Genomic DNA, 20,743 nt, shown 5'->3' with positions numbered 1-20,743 from the left:
CCTGAGTGCTCTTATTTTATCAGTGGTAACAACTGTTTCACTTTGTCTGTTTTCAAGAAAACATCCACCAAATACCCAAGATGAAACAACTACAGTTTGCCAGACATTCCTTCAAGTAAAAATGGTATTTCATGAAAAAACAGCTAGGTTAAGCTTGTAGCTCAATCACATATATGCCTTAACACAAGACAATTAGTATATATCATTATGCAGTCACTAAGCTTTGTGCATATTTCCCTTTTTGTCAGAAGAATTTTTTTAATGTGTACTCAAAGGTTAAGACTTAATATTTAATTTCATAATTTTTGCTGCTTTTCCAAGAATATTCTTTTTTTTTTTAATTTTTTTTTTAATTTATTTACGATAGTCATACAGAGAGAGAGAGAGAGAGGCAGAGACACAGGCAGAGGGAGAAGCAGGCTCCATGCATCGGGAGCCCGACGTGGGATTCGATCCCGGGTCTCCAGGATCGCGCCCCGGGCCAAAGGCAGGCGCCAAACCGCTGTGCCACCCAGGGATCCCTCCAAGAATATTCTTAATTGAAATTGGCTTTTTTTTTTTTTACTTGTCAGTGCGTGGCAGTGAAGAATATGATCACAAAGCCAATTTGTCACAACCATCTTGATTGTGCTAAGGCAGCAGCAATTTCAACCACCAATGCTTTTACAACTATCCGTTCCAATGTCAACACAGTGAACATAGCAAATAGCATAGTATTATCATAAAACTAATTTTGCCTTTGTAGGCCTGAAAATCCAGTCTCAGCGTCCCCCAAGGGTCTGCTGATATCACTAACCTAAATGCATCATACCCTTTCAACTTCAGACTCTAACTTAACACTTGAATTATGTATTCACATTAGGATTTTACTTTAAAGTGAGAAACTCTTTTTCTCTTTGAAACTCTGAATTCAGAATAACTTCTCGCCCAATGATCTGAACCTTTCAAGCTGTACTTGTAGGCATACTAATATGACTGATCCCCCAACACCTTCTAGAAAAATTGTTTTTTTCAATACACTAATTTTTCAAATCTTTCTTTTACAAATAGAATGTCAGCCTTATTCAAACAACATAAAAGGGGGTTTAATTCCCACAAAGTAGAAAGATTCTCATCTTGCAGGCCTGACTTGTAGGCTGGCAAGGCTTTCTAGCAGGATTGGCAAAGTGCTCTCTCCTCTCTGGTGTTCCTTGAAAGCAGTTATGGTTTAAAACTGTTTGTTGGAAACACTTTAGATACACTTATTAATAAGCATAAATATTCTCTATGCTTACAAGACAGATTTTTACCACAGAATCAAAAATCTCCCTTGAATTTCTAAAGGGAAAGAAAGACTGATGACAAAGACTGAGGACTAAATTCACTTTTCAAGATCACATAAGTGAATTCTCTATAGAACATGAATTAAAAAAGACTTTAGCATCTCTATTCTTCAGTCTCAAGTGTAAAGCACTAAAAACAACCCCCCAATTGTATATGGAAGTCCTGTAAAATAAAAATATCCTGGAAATACAGACCCAAATACAGAAAATACATAAGGAATAACCATGGTAACTGTGGTATACCAGTTTAAAAGATATCAATACAAATAATAGGCAAGATCAAATAACACACATACAGTAGAACTTTTGATATATTTAAACTAAAAATTTGGGTATTTAATTTTTTTTTCTATTTTTAAAAAAGATTTATTTATTTGAGAGGGTAAGAGCAGGGGAGCGGCAGAGGGAGAAGGAGAGAATCTTTAGCCAATTCCCGCAGAGCACAGAGCTCAAGACACGGGCTCAATTTCAGGACCCCAAGACTATAACCTGAGCCAAAATCAAGAGTCAGATGTTTAACCAACTGAGCCACTTGGGTGCCCCAAACTTTTTTCTATTTTTAAATATCTCCAAAGATCCATGATTTGTTAGTAGTTCTATATGGGCCACAAATTTAAGTCAGACAAGAAGTGTAAAGAAACATTCAACTGGCTAGATTCACTACCTAGCCTGCCACCCAATAACCACATCTCAATGCAATTTTGTTGTTCTGTACTTTATCAGATATTTGATAATAAACACTGTGCTTCCTTATAAAAATATATTCCAGAAGAAGCAGTTAGCATACTGCTAATGCTGGAGTTAGTGAAAAGTGAGAAGGTCTAAGAAAATGCTGTTTTGGTCAGAAAAATAGATTGTTGGGTCAATTAAAAAGTAAAATGTTAAATTTAGTGATAATTCACTATAATATGAATGATCTGCCATGAACAGAAAAGGAGATCTCTTGAATGTTCACTGAGTGCTCTTATCAGTACTTAATAAACCACCTATCAGTGGAAAATGGAAAGGTAACCAATTTATAGAGTCAGAATCCTAGAGAAACAAAAGAATCTTGAGTACAAAGACTTTCATAAAGGAGTAGCTGGTGAAGGAAACAGTGTGCCTACTGACTTGACCTTTATTAAAAATGAAGGTTAATTTGTGAATTTTGAGAGGTTTCCTTTACCTGATCTTGTCTAAATCATATTTCCCCCTAAGTTAAAGCAGGCTTGAAACGAGTGTCAACACAGACGAAGGCAGCTCATTCTGAAATACAGTCTGTGACTTTACATCCATAAGGGTATAGGTCTCATCATCACTCCTCACTGTGGCTTTGGTTTTAGAGTTTCAAGTGAACTAATAGCTAATGCTCCTGTAGTAATGACACAGTATAAGCTAAAGATTTCTGGTGGCAGAATTTAGTTTAATAGCTTTAGAAACTGATTTGGTCATTATACTTAGGAAGGATTAATTGAAATACTTAGTTAAACTTTACTGCGCTTTAGAGGAAATTTAGATCTATAGTGATCATGACTTAGAGCATTAAAAAAGCTCTTGCAAATGGCAAGAGTAGTCTACTGTCTCTGAGATATAGAAAAGACAAGTTGAAGCTTTGAAGACAGTTTTCTTCCTGTCTTTTCCACCATGAGATGTGGGATTTTCCTGAGGAGATTATCTTGCTTGTTTTGTTTTTAAAATTTCTTCCAGACTACACCACGTTTTATGAACTGGTGCCAAACATTAGGCATAAGACACAACAAGAAGTCCACCTATTCAAAAGAATTATTTTTTTATTTTGTCACAATCTGAGATGTAACATGAAAAGCACAAATAATTTCCCAAATTTCTTAGATTACAGATAGCATGTCTGACACCTTAAAAAAAAAAAAATCAAGTAGCTAAAATAGGAAATCAGCCATAGTGTTTTAACTAATTTACTCAATCTTGGCATTGGCAGCAGGAATACATATGTATAACACGCCTGGGTAAGAGCTGAGGAGACAGAGGCCCAGAAAGCTCTCTCTATAACTAGGAGAAACAGCATACATGTATATCTGTAGCAACCTTGAGTTGCCAAAGCAGGACAGGGAAAGCTGCAAATTGATGTCAAAAATTCTGACGTGGGGAAAATAACTTTTAGGCTATCTCTGGGCTTCATCTTACTGCAGCACAGTTTTCTGCTCTTTAGAAAGTCAACTAGTAGCCGTAAACACACTTCCAAGATGCCTCAGGATGAAAATGTTCAAGGTTCTTGTCCCTTTCTACCACCTCTTCCCTCCTGGCTGGTTGTCATCCAGTCTCTGAGGACATTCTAACTCAATGGAAAGAGAGCTCTGAGGAGCATTACATACACATTTCCTTGTTCTGTTCCTTTGAGAAATGCTGGCCTGCAGCGCAAGCAGCCAGGAAGAAAAAATGGAAAATGACCAGTATGGATAAGTAAATACAGTACAGATGGGCCTAGTGCTGGCAAGGAGATGGCAGGGATGGCCCCGATTTGTTGGCACACGCATATGACCAGAAAACACGGCCTTCTCAGTGCAAGAGAGCAAAACTGGCCTTCACACAAGCTTTCTAACAGTTGTTGCTCTTCTTACAACACTCTGAAATAACTATTTCAATTTGTTTTTGCCTTTGCAGGCTACAGAAACACATTTGTGGTTGTCACCTTCGTGACATTCGTGTCACCTTCATGACAGGCATTCAGGGTACCTGCTGATGAAAATGAGATATAGACTCTGTGACCTAATCATATCTAACTAATATTAATGTGAAAATAGTTCAGTTCCTGCTGGAGGCTCCAGCAGACAGGATCACATAGAAGCTCTAATAGAAGAGCAAAGAACTGCTGGCTGGACCCACAACCTGGGATGTACACTGTATTTATTCTTTGGGCATCCTAATTATCAAGAAAGAGAAACACAGAAAGCATTCTCTAGCTTTCCATTAATGTATTTTAATTTGATTTCTGGGTGAATAAAGGCCTTCAAGAAATTCCCATACTAATAAGCCAATGAGTTACTGGATCTTTCTTTTATAAAAAATGGTAGATTAAATGGTACCTGTAAATGTGGCCACGATGCCTCAAGGGTTGGTTCATCTTCTTCTGGATCAAATTCATTGCTGTCACTAGGAGGGAGAGTTCTGAATATATTGCAAGATACCTAAAAATAAACAAGCAGCACAGTTAGCTGGAAGCACCTCTTGGGCAGCCTTAACACAAGATTTGCAGCCAGCTGAAGGTAACCCAGATGACAAACAACAAGAACACCACCAAACTAGAATGGGGACCTCTTTCTACAGGCTCTGAGGCCAGGGCCACCTCTAGGCAAAGATAGAAAGCAGCAGAACTGCTCCTCCTGTCTTCTTGAACAGCAGTCCTCATCTTTATATGGCCATCCCCACCCTAGGTCCCTTTAATTTTAGACCTCCCATCAAAGCCTGTTCTTGGTTACTCACCCATCAAGCATGCTTCTAATTAACCAATTTACACTAAGATATAAATAACTGCTAATGAGTTTTATGCATTTCCCTTCTCAGGTTTATTCACAATTTGCAAATTTACAGTTGAACTGATGGTAAAATTTTAGGCATTGAGAGAAAGCAAATCAGAAAAGATATTTCTGAACCTAAAACGCTTGAAATTATACCTAATCTGTTCTTAGTTGGTTGACAAAATACTGGGGTGCCTGGCTGACTCAGCTGGAAGACCATGCAATTCTTGATCTGGGAGTTGTGAATTCAAGCCCCAGATTGGATGTAGAGATTACTTAAAAATAAATAAATAAAACTTAAAAAAAAAAGTAATGAAGCCCAGGATAAGATGTACTGCGATACAAATCTCTATCAACTAATTAGGTATATTCCTTTACCATAGGCAATTTCCAGATTAAGTACTGGTTGCTCAAAGAATGGCCAGGAGTTGATAACTGCTAAAATTGGGCAAGGAAGAGATGAGGACTCCTTATTCTATTCTACTATTTCTGCATATATTCCAAGATTTCTGCAGAAAATGTTCATTTTTAAAATGAGGTTGCTACTATTCTCAGGGTTCCCTTTCAATTTCTGTTTCTTGTCCTACTTAGTCATCTATCTTCTTCCAAGGACCCAAATATATCCTCAGATATGAAGAATAAGAATAAAATGGGGGAGGAGTGAGTGGGGGCAGGAAACAGGGGGTAAATGTGTAGAAGACAAGAAGGGAAAAGAAAGGAAACTGAACCAGGACGCCTGGATGGCTCAGCAGTTGAGCATCTGCCTTTGGCTCAGGGCATGAACCTGGAGTCCCGGGATCGAGTCCCACATCAGGCTCCTGCATGGAGCCTGCTTCTCCCTCTGCCTATGTCTCTGCCTCTCTCTCTCTCTCTCTCTCTCTCTCTCTCTCTCTATATATATATATATATATATATATATATATATATATATATATATAATGAATAAATAAATAAAATCTTAAAAAGAAAAAAAGGAAATTGAACCAGAAACTTTGGCTGGACTTTCTACACAATGCAGAAAATACAAAGTATAATATATGCTGTTCTGAAAGAGGAAAGACTTTCGGGGTCCTATATACCCTGTGTTTATTCATTTAACAAATATTTATCAAATGTCCATTATATTCACATACTATTCCAGGCACTGGGAAACTAACAATGAACAGAGCAAAGAAAGCCTGTGCCCTCCAGGAGCCAATATTTTAGTTAAATTCAAAAGTATCTCATTTTTCTCACTATGGAAACTGAGCCCAGATGTATAAACTATGGAAAGAAGATTTGATTTTATTTTAAGTGTAATGGGAAGCCATTAGTTGATCTTAAACAGAAATGTGACAGGATTTGATTTTTGCTTTATTTTTTTAAAAGATTTTATTTATTCATTCATGAGAGACACAGAGAGAGGCAGAGACATACGCAGAGGGAGAAGCAGACTCCCTGTGGGGAGCCCGATGTGGGACTCAATCCCAGGGCCCCAGGATCACGACCTGAGCTAAAGGCAGATGCTTAACCACTGAGCCATGTAGGTGCCCCTTGATTTTTGCTTAAAAAAAAAAAAAAAAAAAGTAAAAAAATAAAAAAAAATTTAAAAAATCGTTCTGGCAGCTCTCTGTATTGAACAGACAGAGAAGGGGCAGTTAGAAGCCTTTGAAGGTGGCAAGCAATGATGATAGCTTGGACTGGGATGGTGGCAGAGGAGACAGAAGTCGATTGATTCAAAATCCACTTTAGAGGTAGTATCTGCTGCTGGCCTGAATATATGGGGTGAAGACAAGTAAAAATCAAGGATGAGTCATAGATGTAAGGCCACTTACCCAAGATGGAGATGGCTGGGAAAGGGAAAGCACTGTTTACTTGTTTGGATGGGGAGGTCAAGATCCAGTCAGCAATGTGTTAGAGATACAATATCTAGGAGGTAATCAGACATATGAATCGAGCCCTCAAGCTAGACAGGTCAGGACTAGAGACATATAAGGACTCCTTGGCATAGAGATGATTTTAAGCCATGAGACTAATGGATCACCTTGGAAAGGAATAAATAGAAAGGAAAGGACCCACAGGCATCCAACATTCAGAAACCAGACACAAAAAGAACCATCAAGCAACACAAATGAAAAGGAGTAGGAGGTAGGAAAAGAAAAGAACTAGTTTGGGAACTCAGGAGCTAAGAGGGAAGAGTATGTGAAGAAAGACAAACAGGTCAAACTGCAGCAAATCCTACTCTGAGATTGACTAAGATACGCAAAGACCAGTATCTAACTGTTGGATTCTACAGTCCTATGAAGTGGATATTATCATCATTTCCAATTTATCATTGAGGAAATGGAAATACAGGTGTTGTTAAGATCTAAGGTAACAGGGCACCTGGGTGGCTCAGTGGCTGAGTGTCTGCCTACGGGTCAGGTCATGATCCCAGGATCAAGTCCCACATCGGGCTCCCCACGGGGAGCCTGTTTCTCCCTCTATCTTTCTCTCTGACTTTGTGTGTCTCTCATGGATGGATGGATGGATGGATGGATGGGTAGATAGATAGATAGATAGATAGATAGATAAATAAATAAATAAATAAATGAATGAATGAATGAATGAATAAATAAATAAATAAATAAATTCTTTTTAAAAGAAAAAGATCTAAGGTTATACTTAGTAACCAGCAGTTACAACTGAACCTAGGCTGTCAGGCTCTACCAAGTGTTCTAGAAAAGTAGGTAGACCACTTTTTTTCTTTAAGATTTTATTTATTTATATGAGAGAGAGAGAGAGAGAGAGAGAGAGAGAGAGAGAGAGAGAGGCAGAGACATAGGCAGAGGGAGAAGCAGGCTCCATGCAGGGAGCCTGATGTGGGACTCGATCCCGGGTCTCCAGGATCATGCCCTGGGCTGAAGGCAGTGCTAAACCACTGAGCCACCCGGGCTGCCTGGTAGACCACTTCTTTTGCTCTACTTTAACTTAGATGACTGGGGGGAAAAAAAATCATTATATGAGAATGTTTTTGCCATGGCTAATGACATGTATGTTATTTTTGTCCTTTTCCATGATTATTAGAAATTCCGTTTACAAAGAAACTAGTGACTTTTCAGAAAACCATCAACTAATGACTTCTCGTCAACCACCCAGTCACACTGTAAGCAAAAGAACAAGTCTTTTAATTACTTGCTTTCGTTCATTCCAACTAAATTATCTGTATATACTGTACTCTAACAATTTGTTTTCCTCTCCCAAGATATAAAAGTAAACCATTTAATAAAAAAGGAGGGGATACTCCTGTATAGGAAAAAAAAAAAAAATCTGCATAAAAAAGACATGGAAACTTCTGCTCCCTTATCCTCTTGGTTGTATAAACTCTCTTTCAGTGCCAATAAGTGCTGCAGCAATTATTTGTTCACATATTTGTCTGTCTTTCCCCACTAATCAAGAATATGCAACATCACATTCACATTTGCTTCCCTAGCACCATATGAGACATCCAGTAAACGTTCACAAAATTAAAATTTGGACACATTTACAAAACAGTATATTTTGGTTTTGCTTTTTAAAAATTTCAAGTTACAGTTTTCTGACAGATTTAAATAAATCTAGGTTATCTAACTAAGATGTTTAACTCTGTACAATATTCTAAACCTCTGATTTGGTCAAGGTTTCCTCTCTCAATTGCCACATCAAAAGAATGTCAAGTTGTGTAGATAACCCAAACAGCAAGTAGTTCTAAAGGCATGCACTTCTCACTTAGCCACATATTACCATTTCTTCAGATATGCCTTCCTTATAATGCTTTACTTAGCTTACTTCTAAATATTCACCAGATGAGCAACGAGGAAGCACAAATCTATTGGGTTAGACAATGAAGAGCTGACTCAACTGGTTAAGTAGTTCTCTAGCAAATATGGAAAGACTGTCAAAGCATATCAAGTGTCATGGAAATGGCCAAGCTTTTTGATCCAGCCAGGTACATATTAGGTGCTTAATAAAAATGTCATGAGTGAATGAATCATTGCTCCATCCTTGAGAATCTATTCTAAAACACTAATCCAACACAAGTCTGAAAAACTACTTAAAGTAGTCATTTGCAACATTCTCCAAAAAGTGTAAAATTGGAAATAACCTTTAAATCCAACATTCAAGAAGTTCATCAACTTAGTATTGTGCAGCATTAAAGATGATGGCTATACAAAAGCACAAAGAAGTGTTTATGAATAAAGACTTAGGGGGAAAGACAGCTGAAAATGATATGACTGTAACTATAAGGGATGGAAATGGGTAACTAAAGAGAAATTTTTAGGAGCTGTAGTAAAGTAAAAGGAATATGGATGATAAACTAGTAGTTGCTGTTATTTCTCTTGAGGCTCACAAAGTTAAGTCCTAAATCTATAAAAAGTGTAAGTTGTAAGTTAGAGACATACAGCATATAAGTTATGCATTTAATTTCAATATGAAAATGGGCTCTTGAATTTGTTTGAATAAGATTATTACTGTCAGGAGAGTCAAAAATCAGAGCTTCCTACAATGCCTAGAGCCTACCTCATGAATGGATAGGTGAAAGAATGAATGGGTCAGTTTAACTACACAATTGAGCTCCAAAACCATGAATTTAAAACTCTGTTATCCATGGATTTGGGGGGGGGGGGTGGGAGCAGTCCTCCAAATCCTCTGACTTTGCTACAACATTTTTTAAGTGTGTGTCCAATTTGGTAAAAGATTCAGTTGCGTTGGGCAGATTTTCAGAAGATTCCCAAGATCTTAAAATGGCTAAAAATCACTATCCATACTGGTAGATTTGCTTCCATTAAATCTTTATCACTGGCTACCACTTCTGATTTATAGTCCAGTTTTTTTTTTAAGCTTTTATTTATTTATTTGTGTGTGTGTGTGAGAGAGAGAGAGAGAGCACAAGCATGAGCAGGGGAGAGGGCAAGGGGCATTGGAGAAGCAGCCTCCCTGCTGGGCAGGGAACCTGACATGCAGGGCTCAATCCAGGACCCTGGGATCATGACCTGAACCAAAGGCAGATGCTCAACAAACTGAGGCACACAGGAACCCCTATAGCCCAGGTTTTAAAGGGATTATTAAATAGGTAGTATTACTAAATAGGTTAATAGCAGCTATATGCTAATACAAATATATCATAAATATAAGTAGCCACGAACATCAATCCCCACCACAAAGCAGTTTTGCAGTCTATGTGGCTAGATTAAAATGCACCAAGGTATTTATCTAAAGTCACAAAAACTGTCTCTATATTTAAATAAGGCTCTAGTCCTAAATAGATTATCCAAAATGAACAAAAGAATTTTTTTAAGTAGACTGCAGAGATTTATTTTTATATTTTTATTTTATTTATTTTTCAACTGTTTTATTTTATTTTATTTTATTTTATTTTTTTTTATTTATTTACGATAGTCATACAGAGAGAGAGAGAGAGGCAGAGACACAGGCAGAGGGAGAAGCAGGCTCCATGCACCAGGAGCCTGACGTGGGATTCGATCCCGGGTCTCCAGGATCGCGCCCTGGGCCAAAGGCAGGCGCCAAACCGCTGCGCCACCCAGGGATCCCTCAACTGTTTTATTTTAATCTACACTAGTGTCAATGCAAAGGCAAAGAAGTTTAATAAGTGTCTTTGAGGTAGTCTGATTCATTTTCATCCCAAAGGCATTACAACAAACACTGAATAATGGAATCAAACTAAAGGTTTGAAGGCACTGGGCTGGCCTCCCTATAAGGACAGAAAGCAAGGCTGAGGGAACAGGAGGAACAGATGTTAAAATCTAAATAACCCCTCCTCAAAGATAGAAAATTTAGGATTAAGGATTCTACTGGGTGGCTTCTACAATCAGATCATATTAGAGAGACTCTCTTATCCAACTCCCTCTTCTTACAAATAAGGAAAGTCCAAAGAGTTTCTGAGTTTTTCAAGGTAATGAAGGACCATGATATGCATGGAAGGTTCGTTCGCAGGATCCTTTCTCTGGCACACCACCTCCATGCCATCCATGAAGGCTATGCACGGACCTGACATTTTTGTCTTTCTCCTCTGATTCCCCTACCACATTTTTTTTTAATCAGTTTTTTAACCCTCTCTTTGTCTCATCTCTCCTTTCCCATCACCTTCCTACTACATTACTGGCCAGTGGCCTTCAATGACACCCATGGACATTGTTTTCCTACCTGAGAGAATTCAGAACTATGATGAACCTGCTCAGCATCAGCAGAAAAATAGAACAGTCTCTTCATCCCCACTCCATCCACAGACCTCCACTTTCAAAACATCTTGATTACTGTCTAGGTTCCCCTCTGGTTCCTATTCCCCACATCCCTTCTGCTCCGTCCCCCCCAATTAGATTTTGAGCCCCTCAACTACTCCTTACTAATTTCTGAATGCCTCACACCTTCATATATATAAAAACAAAAAACAAAAAAAAAAAACAGAAATAGCAAGAGTTGCCAGATTGCCAGATAAAATAAGGGACACCGATTAAATCTGAATTGCACATCAACAAATAATTTTTAGTTCAAGTATGTCCCACATCTTGCATGGGATATAGTTAGACTTTAAAAATTATTTATCTGAAATTCAAATTTAACCATGTACCCTGTATTTTTATTTGCTAAAACGGACAACTCTAAAATAACACTAATATTAAGAACCTCTTCTGGTTACAAGTCAGTTGTGACATGGAACCACAGCACCATCTCAGGCAAGGCCAGGAACCCAAGGGACCAGCTGCTCTCTTATTTTTTCAGCTTTTTGGTTTACCGCTGATTACTGTGAATTATGGTGCAAAAAAAGAATAAATTTCAAGGCCTTGGCCAAGTGAGAAAGACAACTTAACCAGATCCCAAGTATAAGGCCCCATAAGTAAAAGGGAAGAAGTGTTTAGGCATATTTTAGTCAGGTTTTGATTAAACAAACAACTTACTATTATCCGACTTACAATATCAAAATACAACTATTAATGCATTTTTAAAAGATTTTGTTTATTTACTTGAGAGACCATGCCAGGGCACACGCAGGCATAAGCAGGGGGAGGGGGAAGGGGAGAGGGAAAGGCAGACTCCCCAATGACCAGGGAGCCCAACCTGGGGCTTGATCCAAGGACCCTGGGATCATGACCTGAGCCGAAGTGATACATTTAACTGACTGAGCCACCCAGGCACTCCACAACTATTAATATATTTTTAGGGCAGCCCAGGTGGCTCAGTGGTTTAGCGCCACCTTCAGTCCAGGGCCTGATCCCTGCAGACCCAGGATGGAGTCCCAAATTGGGCTCCCTGCATGGAGCCTGCTTCTCTCTCTCTCTCTCTCTCTATCTCATGAATAAATAAATAAATAATCTATAGTTATTTAAGTTCTCTTATTTAATCTAAGAGTTATTTAAGTGACTAAAACAAAAAAGCCCCTCCCTTTCCCCAATCTCTTTATCTCCATAGAAACTACTAATTTTACACTATGATTTTGGTTGGCATTTTGCTGCTGTTGTTTAAGGAAAATGACTAGCACATTACAAAGGAACAGAAGGTGGCTAGTGCCTAGTAGCTACTCACCAAATATCTGTAAAGATTAACAAAAAAAAAAAAAAAACAAAGGTAAGAACAATATAATGAGTTATTAAAAACAACTAATGAATACTTTCAATTCCTCTTAGTTATATATGTTAGCACTGTTAGTATTTAAGGCGTGTGTAGTTCTCAGGGAACCACTTTTAACTACAGTATAACAAAGCATACTGTAAATAATAATCTTTTCAGTGATTTATAATACTATTTTCTAGATGAGTATCACTTTTCTTGGATAAAGTGTGCACTAGTTGACCTCAAGAACATTTCTCCCTCTGTTATCTGTGACACTATAATTTCATACATTAAGCAATACTGCAAGTATATTGTCTATAAATATAAAATGCTGACATCATAGATATAAAATGAATTTCCTTGAGGTTACATCTACAAAGTAAATTTTCTAACAAAAAAGGGACAATATAAATGATGTTAAACAGAGAACATTCAAGCAAATTAAAAAGTACCATTATTCCTCTAGCACTATTTGTATTAAGATCTCAAGTAGCAATTTCAATGATATCCATCAGTTTTTCATCCAGTTCATTCAGTCTCTCATTCTACAATCCATCATGTATTGAAAAGAAACAAAATTATTTAATCAAGCATTTAGAACCAAGAGTACCCAGTAAATGCAATGTTGAAGCTGTCATCATGCGTTATTCTCATAGTGTTTTGTGTTAGCTCCCAAAAATGCATTTAAATATTATAAAACATTATTAAAGTAAGCAAAAGTTACTTTAAATCTCTAAATCAGACATTTGAACAGAGAAGACTATTTCCAAACATACCAGAATTTGTATTAAATATTCAAATCTAAGAATCAGAACTAAAATTCTAACAGAATTTGCCTAAATATCTTGCTATACTATTTATGTTTAGAACATAAAAGTAATATACGATAAACATACACATAATGTCAAGTTACCTTTGGTAACACCAAATATAAGAATTCTTAATAATCCCAGTGATAACCTTTCAAACCTGACTCTCAATCCCTTTTAAAATAATTATAAATAATTATTGATATATAAAATCAAGGAGAAAAATCTCAAAGCATTTGTAATTATGCTCAAGAAACTTAGAATCAGAACAGATATGTATCTTCTAAGCTGGGACTTTGATTAGGAAACAAATGGCAAAATTTTCAAACTTTCAATTAGCACTTAATTAACTGGCAATTTGTTCAATCAGTTATTTGTTTCTAAAGCAAAACCGTATCTTTTAATTACCATAAATTTACTGTAGTTTCAACTCCAGGCTAGATACAAAGTCTCTTTTTAAACCTCCATCAATGTGAACGAACACAGCTGTTTAAAAGTTATCTGAACTTGTGAAACCATTAAAATAGCTTATTCTAACATAAAGACATGTCCTCAGCACTAAATCTAAAGAGAAAAAATTTAATTAAACCAGTATGACAACTTCTTATGAGTCCCCCACTGCATGTCTACCTTTATTCTCTAATATATCAAATACGTGACTGTCACTACTCTGTAATATCATCAATGTAATTAAAAATTCCACGCAAGAATTTCCATAAGTTATTATTACAAACACATTCACTTGAGATAAATACAATTCCTTGAGCCAAAATAATCTCTGCAGTGCTCTTGTTTGCCAGAAGAAGAGAGGTCTCTGCAACACAGGAGGGACAAACACTCCATGATACGTAGGTGTGGTCAAGCCACTCCACCAAGAGTGTCCACATTTTTATCATAAACCACCTTTGTGCACAAAGCTCTATAAGAGAAAGCAGTCAGTGAACCAGAACCAAAAACAGTATACTCTGTTTACATGTGGCTAAGAAACATGCCCTTGTGATGGCTGTTAGATTTGTTTTACAACACCCGGAAATCTAGAAGAGGATTTAAAAGATTTCTAAAGTCAATGATTTCAACCTTACTGTTACATATTCATAGTCATACCTTTAATCTGTATTACCAGGGCTTTCTAGGACACAGTAACTATTCTATGAAACCTGATTTCTGAAATGAAGCAGAGGGAACATCTTAAAAATGATAAAAGAAGCTTAACAGTCAGTTGGAGAAAGGTACTATCAAACAAAAAGGAAGTTTAAAAACTTATATTGTCCAACTAGAATCTTCAAATATGAAGCCAAATTCAAAAGACAAGATTAAAGTAATAGAAATGTGGGGGGGGGGGGCGGCATGTACTATTTTCCTAACTCACAACGATGTCATTGTTACTTATGTTTCTGTTAGCAAGTATTTCTTTCAAAATCTACTAGGTATACACATCATTAGATTTATATAGACTAAAAAAAATCTGTTTTCATTGTTACTGCTGCTGCTGTTGGTTTAGCTGATAACTGTTATCATCAGTTGGTATAAATGTATTTAACAGACACTGTTTCTGAAAATAATTTGATCCCTTTAGACTTTCAGTTTTTCTTTTTTTTTTTTTAAGATTTTATTTATTTATTCATGAGAGATCAGAGAGAGAGAAAGAGGCAGAGATACAGGCAGAGGGAGAAGCAGGCTCCATACAGGGAGCCCAAGGTGGGACTCGATCCCGGGTCTCCAAGATCACAGCCTGGGCTGAAGGCAGTGCTAAATCTCTGAGCCACTCAGGCTGCCCTAGACTTTCAGTTTCTAGAAAGAATAGAACACACTGACAACTGTATGGAAGAAAGGAATCTGTCCATAAGAGATCAAGAACACAGAAGCAACAGAATTTGAATACAGATCAAAGTAAATACAAGTAGTTTTGTGGAATACGTCAACATTTAGTTATAAGGAGACAAAAGGGGTAAAAATTAAAGAAAGTACTCTGTCTTTTGTTGTACTGTTTTTTACCTACTGCATGCCCATCAGATGAGAGAGATGCCACAAGGGCAGGAAAAGGGTTTGAAGATGCATAGGAAATAGGAAGACATCTGAGTTGAGTCCCCTCCATGTACATTTCATATAAAGTTCAAAATCATAAAAAACTAATTAACAGTATTAATGTTAGAATAGTGTCGGGAGATAGACTTCAAAGCAAGAAAATCTGTGCCATTATCACAGTCCCATAACCAGCCATATTTTAAATGGGATGAGAAGTTGGCACTGGAGTTACTGAGTAGTGGGGCTTGTCTGAGGTGAGCCTGGTTGGCCTATTTCCTTCCCACCAACCCCGAACCATTCTCCTTTAATTGGTGCCTTTAGGTCTTTCTTTTGGGCTTGTCTAATTCTCCAAAGAAGAATCAACTATCTCTCAATCCAAGGCATAAGGGATCTGAGAGCTGAGTGGCAGGCAAGAGGGTTGAGGATCTTCCCATTCAACGGGCTCCACTACATTTAGAAAAGTACCCGCTGCTCTCAGCAGTACCTAATGTCCCCAATCCTGATTCCCTCCAGCGTAGCCTCTGCTGAGAGTAAACCTTCAGTCTTTTGTTGCCTGGTTTTGGGGGAGTGAGGTGAGATTGGAAGTTCTAGCTACTTCTTACACGGACTTTCCACCAAGTCTCCTCTTTTTGCCTCCATGCAGCTTTACTGTGAAAGGCATCTTTGAACCTTCCTGCAGTTAATGTGGTGTGAATTGGCTACTTCCGGATATTCCCTGCTGCTGCTTCCAGCTTTTTCTCATCTGCCAACATAGTGACCACCAGTTCATTTGCTTTCTAGTTTCCAAAATGTTGATTCTGAGATCTCCTCTCCATTTTGCTTTGTTCTTCTGGGTTTTACTTACTTTCAGTAATTTTTGTCTGATTTCAGGAGGCAAAGGAAGCAAATATATAAATGCATGTATTCAATTCCCATTATTCACTCAAAAGTTAGCAATTATTTCCTATTAAATTATATTTTCCATTCTCCAGTGAATTTCTACTAACTCAAGTAATTTAATTTTCTTATGTGAACATGTCAATCCCTTTTAATGGGAAAGAATCCAGTAGAACTGCAAGAAAACCAAATGGCAGCTGCTCTAACCTTAGGCAAGGTAAAGTGATACCACCACCAGTTTTCTTTCTCAGAATTAACACCAACCACATTATTAGGTCTTAGTGTGAAACAAAATAGAAAAGAAAGCATATTCTGGATCTTGAGATCATGAATATACAAGTCACACAAATGCCTGAAAGTCATCATTTCACCTAATGAACAACACAAATCCCCACCCAAAAAAAAGTCAGCATTAGAATTCAAGGTAGCATAAAACTGAATCCATGGCACAATGTTCTTCTCTATAATCACTTTTCTGTCCTCACTTCTACTAGGACTTCTGTTTCCAGGGCACTAGGATGTCCTTAATTTCACTTTCTCCAGTTATAAACAGAGCAGTTCTGACATCTCCCTAGATCTCAAATTCAATCTAGTCAAAACCAATCTCATCCTCATTGACCTCCACTTCCCTTTAGAATTCTCTTCTCACCTTCATCATTCTAAGCCTTTAGAACTTTAACTCTTCCTCTCCTGAATCTGCTTTAAGTCATTTTATTTATGCCTTCACAATGTCTCTTTGGTGCTATTGGTGGTGCTATTTTTAATAGTGGAAATTTGGATACAGCTTAAATGTCCCAAAATAGTTAAGTAGACAATCATATATCCTCATAATGGAATATTAGATAGCCATTAGAATGTTTTTTAACTTCATTTAATTACATTGAAAGCACGTTTACATCACAATGCTAAAGAAAAAAATTTAATTAAAATCATATAATTATATATACTATGTAATAGAGTAATATAGTAAGATAATACAATTTATATATATATATGAGATATATTTATCCCATATATAGTAAGATTTGAGAAAAAATATTTAACAAGAAGAAAAAGGAAAAGAGTACAAAGATTTTCCTGAATGATGGCAATGTTCTAAATCTGGGGTTATGGCTATATGAGTACATAGAATTATTAAATTCACTGAACAGTCACTGCCTAAGACCTGCTCTTAAAAATCTATGTTGTGAGTTAAGTATATCTGAATTCTTGTTTAATTTAAGAGAAAGCCTCATTTAAAAAAAACAGACTAGAAGAAAATTGGCTAAAATGTGAACAGTGACTACATTTAAATAACGAAACTATAGATAATTTTTTGTCCTCTGGTTTCAAATTTTTATTTGAAAAGCACAGGGGAAAAATATAAGAATGGGGCATTCCTTTTTTTTTTTGTATTCCTTTATATATTCTCCATTTCCTCTTTCTTTGCCACCATCTGACTACATTGGGACAAGAGCCCTCTGCCATCAGCCATCCTGGGTTAAATCTGCCAGCCTTAAACCTCCAGCTTTAGCTGCTGGCAGAAAGGTACAGACTTCCTAGGTGGGGGCTACAGAAAGAAAAATAAGTATCATTTACATTTCATCTCCTGTTCAAAAACCTTAAGTCTCCTCTGCTTCACTTGCCAAGACCTCTGTAATCTAGACCCATCACTGCCTCTCGCCTTATTGCTCACAAGTCTTAACCATGAACCTTCCACTATCATTAGGCTTCTATTGCAAGACTTAACTTTGGTCAAAAAAAATAATAATAATAAAACAAAAAATAAAAATAAATAAAAAATAAACTTTGGTCAAAATAAGAAGAACTTTTTTACCTGCTGTAGTGGTGGCAATAACTGTTAAATTAATTCTCTCTAGAGTCTGATAGCCTCACACAAAATCATCACAGGGAAATGGTATTTCACACACAGAGACAACTATATTACACTGTCTCCAAAATTGGAAATGTAACAGTGAATCCAAAAGTGAAGACTGTTGATATTAAAATCTTAGAATCCAAAAATAGAGGTGTAAACACTGCAGTAGTCATAGTGCTTACTGTGTAGAAATACAGAGTGGGCCCTCAAACTGGCTGGTGTTTGCAGTCAAGCCCGCATGCCCCAAAGAGAGGCTAGCCACGCAATACCAGGTTTTTTGCTACATTTCATTGTGCAGGGACTTTGGCTCCTTAATCCTAAAAAGGTACTATAACTGCTAAATTAAGTACTTTCTATAAGAACCAAAGTGCCCAAGTTGATAAAACAGTAACAAACAACATGGGGCTTTTTTGAGGACTCATATATTTTAACATTTGCTAAATCAACTAACGTTAAAGAAAAATTAAACCTCTTAAATATTGAATTAAAAAACACACAAAGTACTCGAGGCTTCTGATGTACATTTCCGGCAATTGTGTTCTTATTTGAAATCACTATAAATAAACAGGAAAACACCCAAATTGTCACTGTCCCTTATTCTCGATGTGTCTCGCTCTGTCTCTGTGACCCTTGATTAGTAAGACAGACCTTGGGCTAGCTGGTGAGTTATGAAAACAAAAACACACCTGAATTAAATATGACCACAGATTAACATCACTTTTTACCCATGCAGCTTCATAACAATCTGTAAGATACACCACTCAAAGGGAGGGCAAGACAGACAACTCTCCCTCAGGGGCCTCACAGAGGCACAATGGCCTCATCTTGGAGGGGAGGCTGGAGTACAGGTCTAAGTGCCTCAGAAAGAAGCCAAGAAAGGCTTTGGGGACAGAAACGGCCCATTCTCCCTGTTAGCTGCCATTTTAAATATGGATTTAAAGATTGCTGCCTTCTGATTACTTACTCCTCAAATAACTACTCCTACTTTCCAGAACAGGGCACAACATATTCCCCAGTTTTGTACCTACTGGCAGCACACATAACAAACTCAACTTTCCAGCACCTTCTCTATTGTTGAAACTCAATGAATTTTTCTAACATCTCTAGAGAAAAGGTCAAAAGTCCCTCAAAAGGAAGAGGCTTGCATTATTCCAGAGTATTCTATCCTAGTCTCATAAAGGCCTTAACTTCTTCAGGAAGGGAAAATCCACAGTATTTCAAAGCAGCTCATTTAGTAGCTAACACTATCTGCCCAGCCCCTCGCTCCCTGTTTGTTACCTACATTTCTGAAGAGCCAAAGAAACATTATATTCTCTAATGTAGCTTGCTTACCCACATTATTAAAAGATAAACTTGCTCTCCAACTTACCAAATAGTTATAAACAGTCCTATTTTTGTCCCAGAACATCCTCCCCACTATGTGTCACCCCTTGCCCTCCTGGCAATGTTTCTCCTTGCCCAGGACCTGCAGCTGCCTTAGGCTCCGGTATTTCTAGTTTTCCCTTCACTGCTCAGCCAACCCCCACTTTTCTCTATTCATCATTGTTAACTGCATTTTAATTCTAGAAGTCTCTTATCTTATCCTCACTTTCCAAAAGCAGCTTCCTCCGCAGAAGTCAGTGGATAGCATATTCCTTCTGGTTTTCATCTACAGATCAAGTTTGGCTTTTTGGCTTTTAATATTGGTGAGAAGCCAACTACCTCCTGGAAATGACCTGCTTGTTGTCTTCTTGCCAAATTCCTGCCTCAGGCATTACTGTCTCTGAGAATTCTACATTGAGGACGCTCATTTTCTCAGTCTTTTCCTGCTCACATGCATCATAGTAGTATAACCAGCTTTCTCCTTAGAGAATCAAGTAAGAAATCCCTCCCTCCCTTACTTCTGTCCTTGGCAGAGAGACGGTTGAACTACATAAAGGAACAGCAAGTGCTAGAATTATCCGAGACCCACTTCTATGTATAAACCATAGGCAGTATTATCCAATCACATATATTTTTCTTAGATTTTTCCAGAAGTATTCCTTACACCTCTAACCATATTTTCAGTTTCAAGGTCAAATTTAAAGGTAGGAGGAAAGAGAAACCAAAACTTGAATGCAGTACTGTAATTCATCTTGCAGAATTTTGCTGCCAGCTTCAGGGCAGAGGGAAAGAAAGAGGGGGAGCATTCTTAGAGTGAGATGATAGTACTGGATACATCAGTGCTAGACAAGTCACAGCTGTCAAACAATTTTAAGTATATTGAAAACTCTGAACAATCTGTAAGGCAGTTAAGCCAGAAGGACTACAGCTTGTAAATGAAGCAAATAGCAATCATGAGTAGCTCAGTTGCTTCCTGAGTAAAAACCCACTCCTTAGCACATTTAAATTAAACCTAAACACATTAAAATCCCTGTCAGATTCCTTAAGAGAGAATGCTTGCGGGAGAGAAATGGTAAATTATTAATATAGACATGAATATGCAAGTACATCGGGAAAATGTTTATTTAGGTAAACTAAGAGTGGTATATATACACATGTATATATAATTATACACACACAGCCCCATGTAGATTTACAGGGTCCTCCAAAAAAATTTTTTTAAAGGCTCGAAAATGAAATTTCCCACAGAGAATTAAAATTTTAAGTCAACAGAGAAAAGATATGGGAAGTTACTTTTAAGAGACCAAAACAACGACAACAACAACAACAACTTTCAGGCTATCAAGACTTTCCTGTAACCAGAAAACCTGATTAATCCATCTAAAGAAAGATAACAAGTCTAGTAAGGGTGGTAGAGGTAAGTACCATGACTAATGATAGCAATAACAACAT

General features: G+C 37.3%; 1 protein-coding gene across 3 annotated transcripts in view; it reads right to left on the bottom strand.

Annotated features, from left to right (window-relative positions):
- Positions 1-20,743, bottom strand: part of PPP2R5E (protein phosphatase 2 regulatory subunit B'epsilon) — a 147,138-nt gene that overhangs the window by 35,553 nt on the left and 90,842 nt on the right. For all 3 annotated transcript variants that reach the window (XM_055304223.1, XM_055304222.1, XM_055304221.1), the window contains exon 4: positions 4,364-4,465. In XM_055304223.1, the coding sequence (XP_055160198.1) occupies positions 4,364-4,465 (102 nt within the window). The remainder of the gene's footprint in view (positions 1-4,363; positions 4,466-20,743) is intronic.

The sequence above is a fragment of the Nyctereutes procyonoides genome, unplaced genomic scaffold (assembly GCF_905146905.1).
Source record: "Nyctereutes procyonoides isolate TBG_1078 unplaced genomic scaffold, NYPRO_anot_genome, whole genome shotgun sequence".
Lineage (NCBI taxonomy): Eukaryota > Metazoa > Chordata > Mammalia > Carnivora > Canidae > Nyctereutes > Nyctereutes procyonoides.
This window is presented reverse-complemented; position numbering and strand designations above follow the sequence as displayed.